The sequence below is a fragment of the Euprymna scolopes genome, chromosome 12, assembly GCF_053919585.1.
Source record: "Euprymna scolopes isolate OS-2025 chromosome 12, ASM5391958v1, whole genome shotgun sequence".
In the NCBI taxonomy this organism is placed as follows: domain Eukaryota; kingdom Metazoa; phylum Mollusca; class Cephalopoda; order Sepiida; family Sepiolidae; genus Euprymna; species Euprymna scolopes.
In genome coordinates, this window is record NC_136493.1 from 26,699,659 (window position 1) to 26,721,254 (window position 21,596).

Here is a 21,596-nt window from a genome sequence, read left to right on the forward strand (position 1 = left end):
CTACCATCTATGGTAGCACATCTAAGACAGTAAACGACCAAGTTCTCTCCGATTCTCTCTCCTCTGATCTTGAGCACGTGGTACAATGGGGAAAGGAGTGGCTGGTTACTTTTAATGCATCTAAAACCAAGCTTCTATCTTTACATCATCAACGCTCTGATCCCCATCTGCCATCAATTGAAATGAATGGTTCTCGTCTTGGGGAGGCCTCAAGTTTTGACAAGCTTTTGGGCTTGACCTTTACTCCTGATCTTAAATTGAACACATACATCAAATCTGTTGTCAAGGCCGCTGGGAAAATGGTGGGATCCTTCTATCGATCCAGTAGATATCTCACTGCTGATGCAATTCTCTATCTATATAAGAGTCAGCTACGTCCAAGGATGGAGTACTGTTGCCACATTCGGGTAGGAGCTGCTAGAAAGAACTTGTCCTGCCTTGATAGAGTTCAAAATAGACTTTGTAGCCTCGTAGATGTCTTTCTCTTCCCTGCAACCTCTTTCTCACAGAAGAGATGTTGCGAGTTTGTCTCTGTTTTATCGTTATTTTCATGGAAAGTGTTCGACTGAGCTTCAATCTATGGTCTCCCCTTGCCAAAATTTCACAAGAAACACTCGTCTAGTTGAAAACACTATCAATAATTCCCTCCACTCTTTATCTGTGCCTAAACCTAAACGTAGATTCCATGAGCAAAGCTTATTTCTTAGAACTGCACGCCTGTGGAATTGTCTTCCGTTTTCCTGCTTTCCAGCTGACTACAATAAAGTTGTCTTCAAGTCCAACGTAAACAAGTTCTTGATGAGCCGTTCCACTTTAGTTAACAAATTTACCGAATTTCCATTACTAACGGTTACTATATTGTCCAATTGATTACTGTACACTCTTAACCCTTATGCTCGTGTGGTCTCTGGGCCTTGATAAGTGCTTATGCCTATGGAAAAAAAAAAGTTCGTTTTTTTACAAACTTGCCATGTTGTAAAGTTGTAGAAAGAAAAGTCTGTTTTTTTTTTTCGTTTTTTTTTTTCTTGTTTTTTTTTTTTTTGCTTGTTTTTTTTTTTCTTTTCTTTTTTTTGTTTTTTTTTCATCCAAAATAACACTTTTGTTCTCTCCAAAAGTACAGTAAATATTTTGGGGGTATTTCGATTATTTTACTGGTTCTTGTTTTGTTGGGGTTTTTTTTAAGAAACAAAAATAAACCACATAAAAGTGAGGTTTTACTATTTACATCAACAAATGCATTTCAAGCTTCTTTATTATTTCTATACCAGAATTCATGGGTTAGTCGGTCTTTTTTACTCAAACGAAAATTGTTTTGGTGCATTATTATTATATAATGCAAGTCTATTCACTAAAAAGCAAAACACATAAGTAAAACATTTTACAACAACTGAAAATTATTAAAGAAATTACATTCAATAATGCTGACTACTTACAATAATGAACTGATTTATGTGTAGTTGGTACAAGTCAACATTGTCGTGATCATAAACTTTTACACTTTTCCTCCGGCGGAGAGCAGCCCCAGTGAGTTGATTTGGTCACACCGTGGCCAATCAGATCCCATGACATTTTAATTTCGACTTCATCCGAAAATCTTTGGGGATTTGTAAGAAAAGACGTTCATATTCCATCCTGTCGCTATCAAGATTACACTGAGCATAGCCATCTTCACTTGGACATATACAGTCCCAAGTAAAGACTTTCGACAGTCGACATTTATTATTGCTAGGGTTATGACAACAGCATATTCTTTTCCTTGTTTTGATTCTCAGGTATATATCCATTGATATCTGATATGTTTTTATGTAGAGTGATGTGGTTCTCGTGTCTAACTGTGTCGGATATATACTCGAGAGTCAAGACAATGAAAAGAATATGCTGTTGCAATAGCTCTAATTATTACTAATGTAATTCTTTTCTATTCAGTGGCTTAACTTCTGGCAACCTACACCTAGCTGTGAATGTTTTGATACTTCATTGTAATACAGATTCCTATTCCAGTTGCTTCTTTCTAAGAACTACATGCTTGTGGAAATCCCTTCCTGTTGGTTGTTTTCCTCCTACTTATATTTTTTGGTCTTTTCAAGACCAATATTTGCGTTAATCATCTTACTTTTTGTTAGCTCCTTACATCAAATAGCTGCGCGCTTTGTTTGGATCGATTCTCATGAAAAATACAAATAAATAGATAAAATTTGTTGTTTATAAAGAATGATTTAGTTCTATACATTCAAATATATTTTCAGGGTGTTTGGTTTGGTTGTTTTGTTTTGCGATATATTAACTGTTTAGTTGAATTCAATCATTTTGGAAAAAAACGTTTTATTCTTCAATTTATTTGTGTTTTCTAATATTTATCCATGATGATTGGTTTTGTTGTTTTGCAGAGAAAAATTATGGTTTTTGTTTTTTTTTATTTTGCAGAACATGATTGAGTTTTTGCAAACTGAACTGGTAGCACCGAAAAAGTATATGTCTGTTTAGGATAAAACATATTTGCATGTTGTCTCCAACTGTACTTGCTGTGCAGATGTACACATTCGGAGTATATCATTATCATTTAACGATGATAAAACAAAGACTGTTGGGTATGCATCACTGAAACTTGGTAGACAAGTCAGGCATAGACTGAAATGCTTTATACTAAATATGATTAGATTGCAGAAATATTTGTAATTTTTTTAATGATAGGTGGATTTTTTTCAGTTTATATTTGCAAAGATTCTAATACAATAATAATATTCTTTTCAAATATTCAAATTTTCCAAACGAAATAAGCCTTTACTGTACTTTCTCCATTTGCCAATAAGTATACTAATAAGAAGTATTTATCTCCCTTTAACGACAGGAAGATTAGGAACAAGAAAAGTTGGATTGAAAAGTCAGCTCTCCCGAGGAGGAGCACCCTGACCTGCAAAATTATGCCTGGGCAGCCATGTCGACATTCCCTCCGTAGAATCACCTCACCCGATTAGCAATAAGCTAACCCATTCTTGAATAGAAAAGGCAAAGCCTGGGATGGTGGACCTAATAGAACTGTACAGGATTAGCAACATGTCGCAATTAACAGGGAAGAGGTCATTTCAGAAATGTTGATTTTGGTGCAGAGGGAAAAAAATCCCTCGGCTGTAATTTTCTTTTTATAAAAAAAAAAAATAGACACCGAGATGAGAACTTTTCTTTTATGTTGAAAAAAAAAAATCACAGAAACAAATTATGACGTCATGATGACATCATATAATACTCATCTGGAGGCATGTAAATACATGTTACAAATAATATAACATGTAAAGCGAGTTAATATACGGATCGGTAGCAGTATTTAATTGCTTGAAATATAAAAAAAAAATACTGGATTTTCTAAATAGCTTATAATAAGTAAACGGTATTTGTATTATTACTGTTCGATGGTGAAACGAAATTAAAAAAATATGACTTCACAAATCAATAAAAAATATTTTCAATTTCCATATATATATATATATATATATATATATATATATATATATATATATATTTATTTATATTTATCTTTATTAGAGAATAAAATTAGAAAAAGATAATAAACTTAAATAGAAATGCAAGCAAATACAGTATTTGGGCACTTGTGCACTAGTACGAAGGTACAATTTGTTTTAATTTTAAGTTGGGACTTTTTTTTTGAGAAAATTTTTGTTACACATATATTGGACAGACAAATGCAATTTTAGGATCAAATCGAAAATCTCACAACAATAAATACGTGCTTCTTTTTTGTTGTTTTTTTAAAATAGATTTTTTTAAATTATTATGACACAATATACAGATTTTTAACATAAATAAGAGATTTTTTTTTGTAGCAAAGCCAAAATGCTTAAATTTTCGAATACGTTATTTTTATTGTTGTTAATAAAGTTTTTTTACACATTTATTGAATTAAAATAAATATAATAAACTTATAAACACAAAATAGAGCTTTCTGCCTATTGATGTACACTTGTCTGCCCCTGCTATGCACTCTCCAAACGTCCCAACTGAAAATCAAAAAGTTGTACCTTCGCAGTAGTGCACAAATGCTGATTTTATTTACGGTATCACCAGGAACTCTTTCATTCTAGATTGTATATACGATGATTAAGGATGAACTTCCGGTGAGATTATCTTCCCTTGTTTCACTCACTAACTTAACGATTACCCAAATAAAAAACAATGGCGCACCTCATCGGATTTTCGATTTGAGAAAGCGTTTAGTTACTGGGTAAAACAAACAATTCTAAGAAAGGATAATCTAACGGGAAGGTAATCGCTCCGTGTTTAAAATCTCTATTTTAGAGATTTTAAGGCAAAATCCTTATAAAGTAAGAACTTCGATAAATTTTTTATAAGTGATAATTCCATCGCCATCTCTGTCTGCCATGGTGAACGCTGCTTCCAGTTCTTCGTGGCTTAAAAGACATCCATATTCTTCGGCTACTTTCCAGGCTTCTTCCAGAGATAAAGTGCCTTTGCCATGCGGGTCCATCGTCTTGAAATCTTTCGCCAAGTTATTCCTGAAAAAATATAGAAAAAAAAGTTATAATCGTGGAACATTCGAGATCCAGGTGATGGTACATAAGAACAATGCCACCTATGAAATCGTTTCTAAAATTCACATTCGTTTCTGCAATTCTACCATATTTGGTACCGATAGACTCTAATCTATACCTGAAATGCTCACCAAGTTTAAGTCAGCAATATCCAACAGTCTGTTTTATTTCCGCTTAATAGAGGTCAAACAAAAACACGGCATAATCACGTTGGAACACCATTTCTCGTTAGATCATGGAAGTTAAACAATGCTGAACTTGGAAAGTATCAGATACGTGACAATTTGGAAATACTAGGCGCTGTATGTAGGGGACGTCGACATCTCCTTAAAATAACTACAAATCCGTAACGTCGTTATCTCCACTAACAGAGATATACACGTGACTGTGGATCGCTTGCGAACTTGATTTTCCTTAGAAACTCTCTTCTTCCGTTCAACAAACTGAGAGTGAGTGCCGCTTTTTCTCTATTTCTGTAGATAATATGGTCTTGAAATATGAAGAGTCCCCTCTTGTTGAAATCGCTGTTCAACCCTCAAAACACATCTTTTTCGTCTTCCCACAACTTAATGATAACTCAGTAATGCTTAGTATTGATTCACGCAGAAGTGAGCATTTTGAAAATATTACTGAACAGTAATAAAACTGTAACGTGGTCATTACATGTTTACTTGAACCGAACACGCTGTATACAGAGACAGTCGCAAAGGAACAAAAGAAAGAAATTCGGCTTGAACTTGTTCGATTGAAAGAAAACGCATTTATTAACGGCCGTTCTATCACCAAACTACGGACACATAATTTTCCAAACCAGCGAAAATATGGGCGTATCCTTGCATTTCTCTCAGGTCAATTACTCGTTTCAGAATCCAATTCCTATGTCTGCAGCTTGCCCCATAGCACACGGTCGTCTGACTATTTTTTCGGGTTGCATTTTGTTTTAAAAGTTTCCTTCGTACTGAGATATGGTATTGTCACCGCCACGCGGTTTCTAAATCTCTCTAAGCTTTTCTTTCTTTCTTCTTCCTCCGTTGTGACGTCACCTCGCGCCATGGCTTGGTTATTTGCATACGTGAGATGGCGCTTCGGCCACATACGTGTCCTTGGCTTCGTTACAAAACAAAGACTGATGGAAATGCTTAGCTGCAACTTGGTGGACAATTCAGTCATAGATTAAAATTTATTTGTACCAAATATGGTTGAATTGCGGAAATATTTGTGAGCTTTATTAACGATTCTATGGATGGTATTTTCATGTTTATGGGAGTGGACCAAAGTGTAAATTAAGGTTTCAATACTGGATACACATTAAACTCATATCCAAGACTCCATTGTCTTACCCATATGTTCTTATTATTAAACGGCAATGAAATAATTTTTTTTTGGACATTTGTGATTGGAACTTGGTGGACAAGTCAGCCATAGACTAAACTATTCTAAGGGTGACAGTTTTGGGTGAGAATGTAATTCTTTAGTTGAAATCAAAACGATTTGTTACAACCATCAGGTTTATGTATTTTGCCAATTATCTTTATCTTCTATCACACACACGTGATATTGCTAGTCTCAGTCTTTTCTATTAATACTATTATGTCATGTGGTCTCCAGAATCGTCTAATCTATTCACTGCTTCCTTTATTTCAGCTCGTTTGACACGTTGGTCTAGTGGTCTCCATCAATTCATTGTTTGACACCTAATTGTAATACAGTTTTCTTATTCAAATAGCTTCTTTTTCAATAACTAGATATTAGCGGAACTGATTATTTTTCTTTTACCTATAGTCTTGGCCTTTCCAAGAGTAAAGGAAATAGGTATCTCCTATAATCTTGCAAGAATCATGTTTCCTTTTTGTTAGCTCCTTACATCAAGCAGCTTCATGCCTTGTCTGGTGTGATTTCCGTTCAAAAGCTATCTGCCTCATTTTATGAACATGTACATATATACATGGATTTCCCCGTAATTTGATCTTAATCGCTGGTCAAAGTGCAACAGAGCGCGGATGCGCGTATGCAAATGAATACAAAATGCAAAATGACGTCACCGTAAGGAAAAGGGTTATATAAAGGAGAGCTAGCACGTTAGAGAAGACGATCACGTAAGAGACGTTACAGCCGTTACGAGAAGTCACGCGTGGCGGGAGAATGAGGAAATAGATGTCATTGTTACAAAAAAAATGTGTCGTTATTACTTGTCCGATGTTCCTTGCGACGTGTTAATATATTAGGATTACTTTACAAAAGGATATCTCATAATACTAATTACTAAAATAGAGAGATAGTGGAGGTGGTGATGGTGATGAAAGAGAAGGAAGAAGAAAAGATGAAGGAGGAGGGGGAATAAATAAAACAATCTTCTGGTCATAAGTTTTACATCATTTGCGTACGATCTAGTTTGCAGCACGAATATGCATATGATGGAACCACTTCACTCCATGGAAACTACTCGCTGTGTTTAGTGCATATGATCGTGAAATATGATTGAACTTAGGAGAATTCTTTACGAGTTAGAACTAGATAATAACGCTGGGGAAGTAGCCAGAGATATGCGTCGTTGACCACAGTATAGTAACCAGATGGTTACATAAATATCGATCAGTTTGAAAGAATCTAAACAATCATGACCGGTCTGAAGGTTAAAATTAAGCAGAGTGGTAAAATATTTCATTAGAAGTTAAAATTTAGATTGACGTCTACGTGTTAGAATATGACGTCTCGTACAAGAAGTCATAAATGAGACGTGGTGTAATTAGCCCTTCTTAATGCTATGCTTACATCCCCAAAGTCAAATATCGCTACAATAAGTTTTTAGACATTGAGTTTAGATGGAGGAACACTTCAATGTAACAAAATAACACTCTCTGCTTATTTCAGCATTGTTACTGGCCGATTTGAATTAATTTCTACTATTGAATTTAAAGAAAAGCTATTTCATGATAAGTGCGTTTGGATCACAAGACCTTTGTTTAATTATAAACTGCCTATATGTATTCTCCCTATCTCCTTGCCCATCTCTCTCTCTCTCTCTCTCTCTCTCTCTCTCTCTCTCTCTCTCTCTCTCTCTCTCTTATCTATCTATCTATCTATCTATCAATCAGAGTTGCTGAAAACATCCAGCTTGGTTTACGAAAATCATACGCAAAGTAACTTTCATAGCTTAAACGGAAAATAACTTCCATAGCTAAAATAAATATGGTTACTTCCGGTTTTAAACGCAACTGTTTTCAGCGATTAATAATTGAAAATAAATTACATTTAATATAAATATTAAATTACATTTAATATAAATATTAAAACTGCATTTAATAAATTAACTTTAAATAATATTTCTAAATAGAACAATTAAAACGATTCTATTACATATATATATATATTATATTCTGTTACATATATATATGTGTGTGTGTGTGTGTGTGTGTGTGTGTGTGTGTGTGTGTGTGTGTGTGTGTGTGTCGTGAAATACGTTCTTATAAATAATAAATAAGATATTCTGTGATGCATTCCCTTCATTGCCGATTATGGGTTTCACATTATATCTGTACTGACAGCATCCCCGATTTGACCCCGGAGGCGCCAGATCGCCCCCTTTAGTAGGAGATAATTAAACACCAAGGTCTTATGCATAGCAGAAAAATAAACCGAAAACCTAGAGAGATCCTATTCATTTCAGTAATCATGAAATATATTGACAAATATACCCGGTATACCAAGTGCAAGAGAGGTCCAAATAATTGCACTTAGAGAAGTATCGGGTGATTGTCTGGCATCTGGTAAGAGACCAAAACAAAAAAGAAAAATTTGAAACGAAGTTAATAGGACAACAGATGAATAGATGAAGACAGAATACGTCGCTAAAACATTACACATTCTACACAAATCCAGGCAAAGAGCTATTTTAACACGGACAGTCGCCATCTTGAAGGTTTTCTGCTTTCATCGCAATTTTGCGAACGGGCAACTATTTTTATTTACGTTAAAGAGAAATTTGTCATTTATTATCAAACGTTTTCACAAACCTGAGACTGTTTTTATTCATTGCTTCGCAAAATTCTGTGATCGTAATCCAACCATTGGCATCAATATCAATCGCATCGAAGGCGCCCTACAAATGGAATGATTGCATAAAATATTATGTTTGATTTTAGGACTATTTTATTAGAATCACGAGAAACGAAACAAAACCTCATATATGTGTGTGTTCTATAACATATTGCAACTCTTTGTTTAAATAGTATTTGTATTTGCCTGGTATAGCTCTTATAAGCATTTCTCTAAGTAGAGTATATTTATCTTTTTTGGCCCATAATTTTGATTTGATATATTCTCACTTTGCTATTGGCAATATATTTAAATTTCCTATTTTTTTTAGTATTAATGATACGACTTTATTCAAATAAAACAATTGTATCGTCCCAGAAACGATCGTACACTGATAGGTTGCTGATATTGAATTTTGGGGACCTAAGTAAATTATTTTTCCATGAATCATATTACCATTTGATATTTATATAACCAGGGTGACCCCCCCAAAAAAAAACAACAGAACTCGCAATTTCTTTCTATAATAGGGTTAATTTTATTTTTTATTTTCCCTTTCAGAATATAATAGTCTTTATTTTCGACAGAATATTATTTTGTACGCTATCGATTTTCTCCTGACGAGATGATAGCCGAAAGAGCTCTCGAGAAACTTCCGCTTATTATTTTCAAAACTATATATCAATTCTGTACCTCTAAACATTTATTTATATATATATATATATATATATATATATATATATATATATATATATATATATATATATATATATATACATAAATTACCATTAGCGTATAAAGCGATGCTCTTTGTGTAAACGAATTGAGCTCAGGTATTTGGACAATGTCAAAACATTATTAATTCAGGCAGGATAGCGCAACGGTTAGAAGCTCCGATTGTCGTTTGGGCGATCGGGTTTGAGGTAGTTGTTTTTTTAGCCGCACTGATGAGTTGTGAAACAGGGAAACAGTACGGTATGTGGTTGACTATATATATATATATATATATATATATATATATATATATATATATATATATATATATATATATATATATACGAAAGTGCATTTTTCCCTTTGAATAATTTGGTACTCCCGAATGGGGAGCTAGCTGCATATGTATTATTTTTAAAATATAATTATCTGATTAGTCGTAGATGACGAAACACGTGCCAGTGGATGATTATATTATATATATATATATATATATATATATATATATATATATATATATATATATATATATATATACGTTTTATTTTTTTATTACCGTTTTTTCTGTTTAGTTACATTATTGTTTCAGCTACTTGACCGTTTTTTGCCCGTCTTGTAGCCTCCTCAGACTTTACAGAAAAATGGTAATAAAAAAAATAAAACGCATATTTGCTCTACAACAGTATTGAGCACTATCTTCAGGTTTTTATTAATTACCACCCCTACTATATATATATATATATATATATATATATATATATATATATATATATATATATATATATATATATATATATATACAGTGGGTGCAATAAGTATCCGATACAAAACAAAAACAAGAACAAATTGCTATTCTAATGTATTTTTGTATGATAATACAAATCTCGTATTAAAAAATCATACAAAACTACATTAGAATAGCACTTTGTTATTATTTTTGTTTTCGTGTAATAAAAGTACATAAACCTTTTTGCTTTTATCGGATACTTATTGCACCCACTATATATATATATATATATATATATATATATATATATATATATATATATATATATATATAGGTTTATGTACTTTTATATATAATATTTTAATTTATATAGACAAATATTGCATAGTCATTATATATATATATATATATATATATATATATATATATATATACTTTTATCTTTTATTTATTTTCATTCTTTTTTCATTCCATATGATAAATTTTGTATTTTGTAGCACTTTTTACGGACATCCATTCGATGGAGTTATTTATTCGTACTCCACTATTAAACGTAACACGTGTACGACTTACTGTCATGAAAATTCAGGTGAGCTTATAACCAAAAAAGAACTGGTATACACAAAGTGTTAAAAATAATTGAAAAGCATATTTCATTAAAGGAATCATATTTGTACATATATATATACAATTATATATAATCATCATTTAATAATAATTATTCTTTATATATACAGGCACTGGTGTTTCATGTTTACGCAATCATCAGTGTAGGGGTGACAAATCATGCTAGTCATGAGATTCGAACCCAGAGCCAATTTTTTGTTTCATTGGCTAAGCCTAAAATCCCAGGGAAACCAAACAATTGCCAAGAAAATGATGGGAATTAAGAACTATTCAACTCTGAATTCGGTCGAATACATGAGACAGTCTAGAGTGTTCGAACGAGCGGAAGTTTGAACATTGTATAAACGCTAGTTGACCACTTTAGTTATAATTCCGCAGATAGTATCCATCCTGAAGTATTCTTAAAGGGGCTTGATAATTATAATTAAATAATAATTATTGTTCATACTTATAGAGACTAGTGTTTAATGCTTACGCAATCATCTGTGTAAGGGTGACAGTTCCTGCCGATCATGATATTCGAACCGTGCCACTAAGCCAGCTTTTGCTCCATTTGCTAAGCCTATGGGGTTCAGGGTTACTGGATCTCTTTCACTAATACCATTATGAAAAGCATGAATCATAAATCCTCCCTCCAGCTATGGATTAAATAGTAGGATAAACTAGACATCAGACTTTTTGTGCAACTAATCTAGGTGAAGGACATTTCGACACAACACTGGTCTTCCTCTGCTTTTATCCTGACACTATTTCCAGCGATTCTGAACTTCTTTGACATTGGACTCACAGCAATGCCGGTTTAGGAGATATGCGGTTGGAGATTGCGTAAACCATGACTCATTATAGACTCTCCGTGGAGGCACGTTAAATAGGGTGTCCATTGTCCCTTAAGAGTGAAAGGAGGTCGTTTTTGTCTGTATCTCTGTGTATTTTTCAGTACTTCAGCAAGATTCACATATTCTTGCTAGTCTATGTATCTTATTTACTTGCCTCCCCACGAGGGCAGAGTTAGACACAACGTCAATTTTTAACGTGAGAAAAATTCGGTTCACCAAAAAAAGGACACTTTGGAGCAAAATCTTTTAAAATTGCCTCAGTTTAGAAATATTTCTCCTTGACTGATCGAGTACAGAATAGATAAGGTGTAGTCCGAGAACAGAAACTACACTTCATTCCTCGCCAAAAGACCAAGCTGTGTTACATTGATTTATTATTGGTATTTCGTTCTAGGAAAACAACAAAGAAAGTTTTATGGTTTAGAGTTTAATGTAATGTCACAAAAAAAAATATCCAAATTATTTTGCTGATATATTTTTTTAATCCAATGTTTCCAGTCGAGTAAACTTGAAAAGGATTATTAATCCGTGACTGACTTTATACATCGTTAAATATTCAGGTCACTAAGCCTGAGAAACAAAACGTCTACAGAAATTCGCTAAAATAATAAAAGCGAGTTTGTTTGTTTTTTGTGTGTTTTTTTTTTTTCTTAGATTTTATTTTTATTTGAATGCTTGATTTGCAAAAGTGTTTATATAGGTGCATATCTCTATATAAAGTTAGGTTTGACTCCTAAACCAATTAACCGAACATTAAAACTTTTAGAACACAGCTGATAGGACTAAGAGGTTCAATTATGGGCGAAGACTAGTTTAATTTGGTTTTATGTAAAGGGTTAAAAAATAAAATGTCATTCATGAAAATTCAGATGTTCGAATTTTGTGAACTTTTAATCACACGTATTCTATTAATAGCATATATTTTTAAAAAAAATTTCTTAGAGTATTTTAAACGGTTTTAGGGGCATAATATTGTAATTGAGCGCAGCCGTGCGTATGCAAATGGCTGTCGTGTCAAATTCCTGTTCGAATCTAATTCATGGTTGCGAGTTATATCAGGAGAACCTTCATAAAAATATGATCTATACTTACATAAAGTTCAGTTTTTCGTCGCACTTGCATTGATATTAAAAGCCTACTTTTCTATTTAAAATTATTGAAACGAACTTCTTAATATACTCAGTCATGGATATGCGAACGACAAAATATAGCTTAACTAATTTGCATATTTTTGCAAAAACGAATTTTTATTAATTCATTATTTATTTTTATGGTTTCTTATTAGAGGATTGGTTTCATTTAACTATTATGTTGAATTCTATTTATGTATATTGTTTACATTGTGCATAATTGTATAGCATTTAACTATTACGCTCAGTTTTATTCATGCATATTTTCTATATAGTGCATTATTGCGTAGCATTTAGGATGAAAATATTCTAGCATATGCACATGTATTATAGATATATATCTAAATCTATATCTATATCTATCTATCTATATATATATATATATATATATATATATATATATATATATAGAGAGAGAGAGAGAGAGAGAGAGAGAGAGAGAGAGAGATCCGAACTACTTTATCTTTTACAAATATACACAGTTTCAAGCGTTCTATCTCCATCACTCATCTGCCTGACATCCCTAAAATATTTCATATCAACCATACCTTCCCTTCCCCCAAGAAATAGAGCCCCCCCCTCCTTCTCGTCCTTGTACAACCCTACCCTTACATCACACTCCTGCCGGTTATCATTTTATTTAATTCAATCTATTCTAGCATATGCACATGTATTATAGATATATATCTAAATCTATATCTATATCTATCTATCTAACTATATATATATATATATATATATATATATATATATATATATATATATATACACTCCTCTCCGAATTTTTGGTCTACAGACTTTAAACTTTATATATAGGATATTTGGGCGTGTAGAACAATTTCGACTAGGTTTTTAGCTAGTAAAATTAGCTACTAATGAATCAAAATTGAAAAAAGAATATTGACCTTGGCAAGAGTCGACTAAAACCTAACTTATTACTTCTGCCCATGCGCAAATGTACAATAGTTACAGATTAAACAACGTTAATTTTACAATTTTTGTATGCGTATGGATTTAGGTCATACAATAACAGTATCTGGAGAGCTACATGTTTTTGGCTTCGATTTTAGCTAATCGCACCCAAGTTATATATCTTCTTCTATATGATAATTTGATTGAAGAAATTCCCCTCTGGACCAAATTACGATAGTTTTGCAATAACAAATTCCTAATACGAATTTATTACGTCTAAACTTTTACCCACCATCTTATGTTACTTATGAACGCTGTTACAAACACATTTATTAGATAAAAAAAAATCTTATCTTATTTCCTAGGAGCGGCATCATCACGATTGCCACATCCTAAAGATGAAGTAGCTCATATTTCTCCCTCTAACTGAAAAGTCCTCCCACTCTCCTAAACAGGACCGGGTACTTCTATAACAATTGTAACTATATTGATCTGACACCGATATTAACTGGATTGCATACTCATACACTTACAACTACCAGTACACTTCGCTATTCAAAAATACTGATTTCTCCCCGATAACAGTCCGCCTATTGTCATACAATATACTCCATATTTCTTGTAATTTTCCTTATATACGCTTTCTTTCATCTGGTAGGGAGGGGTAAGGTGGGGTTCATTATTTACAAATGTACGCTAATATGCTTTTCATTTTTTTTTTTCGTTTATAAAACTATCGATTTCTGATTGAAACCGTCACATTTGTTTTTTTTTTTTTTTAGCTTTTTATTTGTTTTTTGTTTTTGGTATCAAATAGAAACGAAAAAAATCATTTGTGTTTAGTGTATTTTCTTTGTTTGGGGGTATTTTATAGATTGTTATATTTAAACAATTACGTCGCAGATTTCTTTACATCATATCAGGTCTGACCGTCCTATATTTAGCTCAATTACATTTTAACCAACTAGTAATCTTTTTTAAATTCTTGAGAAGACAAAATATGTAATCCACATTTCTTGTATTTTTCGTTTCTTTGTTTAAGGGGGAGGGGGTCTCAATATTTATAAATGTATGCTAACGTGTTTTTCTTTTATCTGTTTTTAAAAACAGCTAATTCAAGAAGAGTCACAAAAATCGTTCCTTCGCTCATCACGCATGCATATAAATATATATAAGGTAAAATTAAAAGCCAAGAACAATGCGAGATTTTTTTTTATATATATAGAGTAAAATTAAATGAAAACAAAAGAAATAAATATCTTTTTTTGTTGTTTGTTTTTTCTTTTTCACACAAATTTTAACTCTAAACAACAGTCATTTTTTTTCCTGTTGTATTCAATGGTGTTATATATAACACCATTGAATACAATAGGAAAAAACTGACTGTTGTTTATAGTTATATAACACCATTGAATGCAACAGGAAAAAAATGACTGTTGTTTAGAGTTAAAATTTGTGTGAAAAAGAAAAAACAAACAACAAAAAAAGATATTTATTTCTTTTGTTTTCATTTAATTTTACTCTATATATATAAAAAAAATCTTTTAATTTCACCTTATAATTTTCTTCAACAATGCTTCAAGCAAACTACAATCTACTTATATATATATATATATATATATATATATATATATATATATATAGAGAGAGAGAGAGAGAGATGCATATATATGTATATATGTGTGTATATATGTATATATATATGTACGTATATATATATATATGTATGTATGTATATATATATATGTATGTATATATATATATATATGTATGTATGTATATATGTGTGAAATAATGTGTGAATTTGTTCATATCATCGTCAGTTACTATTCCAAAAGTGTCTGTCTCAACCAAACTTTTTATTTAACAATGTAACAATTAATCTGCCATAATTATATGTATTTATGTATGTATATATGTATGTATATTTATATATGTATGTGTGTATATTCATATATGTACATGTGAGTTTATATGTATTTATATCTATGTGTATATGTATGTATATGTGTCTATGTGTATATATGTTTGTGTGTGTATATATATACATTTATATATGTTTGTATGTATGTGTGTATATTGCATGTATGTGTATGTATGCATGTGTGTATGTATATGTATGTGTATGTGTGCATGTATGTGTCTATGTGTATGAATGCATATATATGGATGTGTATGTATATGTAGGTAAGTGTATATATATATGTGCATATGTGTACGTATATGTATGTGTAAGTATATGTGTGTATGTATTTGTATATGTGGATGTATATGTATGTATATGAGTATGTATGCATGTGGGTATGTATATGTATGTTTGTATATTATGCATTGTGTATGTATATGGGTATATATGAGCGTATGCTTATAGACATGTAAGTATGTATGCATGTATATATTTATATGTATGTATACCAATGACCGTCTTGTTTATGTTTGCATGTGTGTGTATATGTATATGTATGTGTGCGTATTGTGTATTGTGTATGTACGCATGTATACATGTGTGCGATATGTGTACATATGTATGTGTGCGTGCGTGTATATATATGTATGTATAACAATGACTGTCTTTAGTGTCATGTCTGCTTAAGCATGTGAATTCGCTGGCAGGACTATATGTCTTTTTCGGGCTTATGAACTTTCAGTGTCTGAGGGAGTGTAAGGACTACCTGCTTCATGGTCGGGTCACCGGCGACTAAACTGGTTCCCCCACCAGACTTGTTTGGTGAGGAGGGCAGCTAGTCTCCCTGAAGGATTAAAAACAAGACCTTTCAAAGGGCGAATGAACCCTTTTTCGGGGTCAACGGCCAACTAGCACCATGTGTGTTTGTGTGTATGTATGTGTGTGTTGGGGTGGAGAAGACTCCCGTAAACCGTGGTGAAGGCAACCTTTCTAGGAGAAGCAAATCTCTGATTTAAAAAGCCATAAAGCGGGAGACCAGTAACCGTATGAAGCTGGTCTGCAGTTTAACTTGTTGCTTGCTATCTTGCTCTTGCTTGTTGCTGGATCTCAACATTTTGAACCGGGAGAGAGACTTAGCTGTCGTACAAAGCTAAGACTCTGTAACATCATCTGTGTATAGATACTCCCTCAGGCATTTGTCTGTAAAAATGGTCCCCTGGCGATGGAAGTCATTTTTGGGCTCATGGACTTTAGTGTCTGAGGGAGTGGCACTCGTCTGACAATACGTTGCAATCATCATTTATATATATATATATATATATATATATATATATATATATATGTATATATATATATATATATATATATATATATGAATGATAGCGGGGTGACCGCCCGGGATTAAATGATGAAAAACGAATGTTTCACACTTCCATATTTTTATTGTCATCGAAATCGGTGCAATCGCCCATTTCTCAATCAAACATCGATTGATTGCCTTCTCTAGTTTGGGACACATCTTTGTGCACCGGGGGGAAACTTCGCATCTCTCTTCGTAATACTTAATCCACAACGCGTTTTAGTCTATATTGCAATGTAGACTACAATGTATTACGAACTAAGTCACATTAAAGGTTAAAATATAAAAGTCAAGTTTCATGCTTCAATCCTGCTCTAAACAAACACATCTATTTCGAACGCACCTCTGTTATATTAAAGAATCCACTGTTGATTTTATATGCCTGGCCTTACTGCTTGTGTGATAATAAACTTCTAAAATACATTTGTGATATTAGACTGTGTTAGGTGTTAGCTGTGGTCAAAATATTTTTGTTGCTTTTTTCATCGGATTTTTCGATTATCGATACTTATCGAAGACATGCCAATACAAAACCTATCTAAGAACACTGCCAGGCGCATAAAATAATTTGCTAATTTCATAAAAAATCGGCCTAGCCGTTTTCGAGTCCATTGACACACAAACACAGTTCCTTATATATATATATATATATATATATATATATATATATATATATATATATATATATATATATATATATATATATAGGAGAACAATAGAGATGGGAAATAAGGTCACAAAACTATATATTGGTGGATATAGATTGTATTCCTTTATTGAATAAATGAACCAAACAATTAGTTGGAGGATAGAAGGGACTTTTTATGCCAAGGCATTTCGAAGCCTAATGCTTCTCATCAGAAGAGTAGAGAAGATGCTAGATAACATAGTGGAGATGCGGCGTCTAGCGTGGTATTCATTGGGAACGAACTATTTCGTTCCTAATGAATACCACGCTAGACGCCGCATATTCTCTACTCGTCTGATTGTTTGTATTCCCTTTATATCGTCCAGATAAGTCTCCTCTTATAGAATTGAGTTCACTCTTTTCCTCTAACGCACTAAGCTATATATATATATATATATATATATATATATATATATATATATATATATATATATATATACATATATATATATATATATATATATATATATATATATATATATATATATATATATATATTCGTTTTAATTATATCGTGGAGGATTTAAACAAACTGTGTTGCCGCTGACTTCTTTAAATTTGCGAAAAAAAATAATTTCTGGTGAGAATTAATATCCACGCCTTTAACTGAATTTCTTCCAACGAAAAAACAAGCTTTATGCAGCACAAAAGTATTCCACTTCTTTCCAGTTGAACGAAAACGAACATTGGTTTTATTTTTGTGACACATACGCATCATTAATTGTGAAGCCTATGGACTAAAAGACTTTGAACTTTTTATAACTCGACTTGGATCAAAGAAAACTTACGTGAAAGCTATGCTTATTTCTTAAAAGCCTCCATTGTACGTACTTGTTTTTCTACATTTCTATGTTGTTTGTTCGAAACATCTATTATTATTGCTTTTTTTTCTTTTATCAATTTTGTTTATTCCAAACATTTTCCATAAATATCTATTTTTGTCCCAATTTTAATTCATTACATTTTCTTTGTATTTATGTATTTTTTCTTTGTATGACGCCTACAGGGCAAATATCTGCAATTTGAATTCCATACGCGAAATAAACCTATTCTTTTCAATTTTAACAGAAGCCATTTGAGTTTTTATGTCATATATAGAGACCCTACGCTAGTACGTAGAGATTATGTAAACTAATATGTATTTACATAGAGTACATGTCATGATAACCTAAAAACGGAAATAGACCTAGTGCAACTAGCATGATTGAGGTGAGTGTTCGAAAATCATCTCTCTAGACCAAACGCGCTAGAAATGAAATGCTGAATCATTAGACAGAAATGATCACGTGTTCGGCGACAGAACAGAGTTTCTAATTCGGGAAACAGACAGACAAAACATATCCGACAATGTAGGAGTCTAAGTGAATATTGCCTACAGAATCTGTCCATGGACAATAACCATTTTAAGGCTAAGTAAGAAAATTAAGTAAGAAATAATTTACGTTGTCTCTCCCCGAAGAGAAAGCTCTCTAAATAAAACCTTTGAAACACAAGTAAGTCTGATTGAAGCGAGTGTTCAAAGATTAGCTCTCTAGATAAAGCGCTCTAGAAATGCAGGTGTCGAATAATTAGATAGAAATGATCACGTGTTCGTCCTCGAGGGGTGCAGAATTTTCAATCTCACTTTCCGACCCTTGTGTCACATTTCTCATTGTTGGAGAGAAATAAATACACGAGACATCAGCCAGACAGCAACAAAGACACTTTCGGACTGGTCTGTATTATAATTCTTGTGTCGAAACATTTTCATTTTTCATGTCGAAAGAGATGCGCCACATAAATAATAAAGTAAAAATAGTGATGGGTACAAGGATGCTGGCTATGATGGATGGACTGTGAATTCTACATCCTCTGTTCAAATAAAAATATTTTCGACTGCCAAGTACTATTATACAAAGTGTAAATCATTTTTATTGAAATTTTGCTTCCAAAAATGGCCGACAGATTTCTTTTTCAAATATTTTCATTATTTTTTAATGTCATGAAAATCTATTACATATTGGGACCCTATGCCAGGAAGTATAGATTATGTTAACTAGTATAAATTTTTGCGTGGCTTACATTAAGTACATGTTGGGATAACCTACCGGGAAACGGAAATAGACCCACTGCAGCTATTGTGATTGAAGCAAGGGTTCAACGATTACTTCTCTATATATAACGCACTAGAAATGCAGGCATCGAATGATTAGATAGAAATCGTCACGTGTTCGAGGAACAGAATAGAGTTTCTAGTCACTTTGAGTTGGGAAGCAGACAGATAAAACATGCCTGGCAATGTAAAAACCTTAGTGAATATTGCCTTGAGACTCTGCATGTGCAGGTCTTGATCATTTTAAAGGTTAAGTAAGAAAATTAAGAAATAATTTATGTTGTCTCTCCCCAAAGAGAAAACTCTCTAAATAAAGCCTTTGAAACATCAGCAAGTCCGCATGCATGAGTATATTCATCTTAAGCTAGACAGAAAATCACAACTACAAGAGAATCAAGGCTCCCGCATGGAAAAGTGTCGATAAAAATAATGAATATCAGCGACTGTGTACGTATGTAAAAATATTTTATTATTTGACTAGCTAAGGTGTGCGCCTGGCCTTGCAAGATCGTAAAATGCTCTTAAATATATTTTAATTCATGCAGATTTCGTATTTATTATTACAGATCCAATTCTTTGTTGAATATTATATTTTACCTATTATATAATACTGATTTCGAAAGTAAAAAAATGGCTTGAGTGCTATCAGCTAGAATCGAAATAAAAACCTTTAGCGTTCCAGCCGCGTTCCCTACCGTTTGAGCTAACCCGACAGACAGAGAAGAAAGTAATAAAATTAAACCACTTTTAGCTATGATTAGTTTTACGCATGCGCAAACGAAGACAAATATGTCGGCAAGTTGAAATGAACATTTTGCATTGAAGGTACTTTATGTGCCTGACCGCATTCTTAGATAGGTTTTGTATCGGAATGTCTTCGATAAGTGTCGATAATCGATAATCTATATATTAATTTGCTTGTACGTACGGTGTCACGTCATCATCATCGCAAACATTAATTAATGAAACGCGTAATCATCATCGCAAACATTAATTAATGTGAATTATCTCCCTTTATTGTTTAATCTTTATCAGTTAAAAATCAGTAACCCCTTTTATTTCCCAAAAGTTCCCGAACAAAAAAAAAAAAATAATAACTGTCTATTTATGGTTCCGGATTATTTTAAAGGCAATTATGCATAGAAGGTATCGTTCCACAGTTTAAATAGTATTTTACTTACATTTTTAACGATGTCTTCTGTTTATTATTGTAGGAACGTTTATTCTATTTTATTCAGTAATAAATATATTTTTTACATTTAACGTTACGAGTTCGTTTTTTTTGTTTGTTTGTTTACTGTGCCACTTTATGTTTTTTTTATTTACTTTTTATTTACACAACAAAAAATATGTTTCGAAATAAATGTTACAAAAGTCAAGAATGACTTTATTAAATAAATAACCAAAGTCGCCATTCGCAAATACACTGAGTAATATAGTCAAAACATATTTTACGTCTTGTTCTGTTTTGCTTTTGTTTTACGGCATATCAATCTTTTTTCGTGTTATTTAATGCCGAATCGAGTAATTTTGTAACATTTATACATCTTCACGTTGTTTACATAGTTATTATTTATGTTTTGTCGGTTTTATTTGCTTCTTTTACAGGCATTCATCATCTTCTAATGCCCACCGACAGAGCATACATATTTAAATACTATAAAAAATGGACACGACAATTTTTTTAATATGAAATAAAACACTTTGTTTCATTACTTACAATTTAATTTATTTAAAGAAATATTTATTTCCTATTTAAAGATTTTCAGTATATTTTATTTAACTGAAGAAATATTTATTGTTCATACATATATTTTTTCCATTATTCTTATTACATTGTTAGGTGAAGTTTCAGAATAGTTAACCCCCCTCCCCATATTAAGAATGGCTTTCAGTATGATTCTTACAATAGCGGTATCAAAGTTTTTTTTTTTGTTTTTTTTTAACAAATTATACAAAAAAAAAAGATACAAGACCATTAAATTTTTTTTTCATTAAATCGCT

General features: G+C 32.2%; 1 protein-coding gene across 1 annotated transcript in view; it reads right to left on the reverse strand.

The window, feature by feature from the left end:
* Positions 1–3,589: 3,589 nt before the first annotated feature.
* The window catches only part of LOC145291216 (neo-calmodulin-like), a 35,841-nt gene continuing 17,834 nt past the window's right edge, over positions 3,590–21,596 (reverse strand). The window contains exons 2-3 of the mRNA XM_080136801.1: positions 8,579–8,664; positions 3,590–4,529 (exon numbers count right to left, since the gene is read on the reverse strand). Of these exons, the coding sequence (XP_079992927.1) occupies positions 4,331–4,529; positions 8,579–8,664 (285 nt within the window). The 3' untranslated portion in view covers positions 3,590–4,330. The remainder of the gene's footprint in view (positions 4,530–8,578; positions 8,665–21,596) is intronic.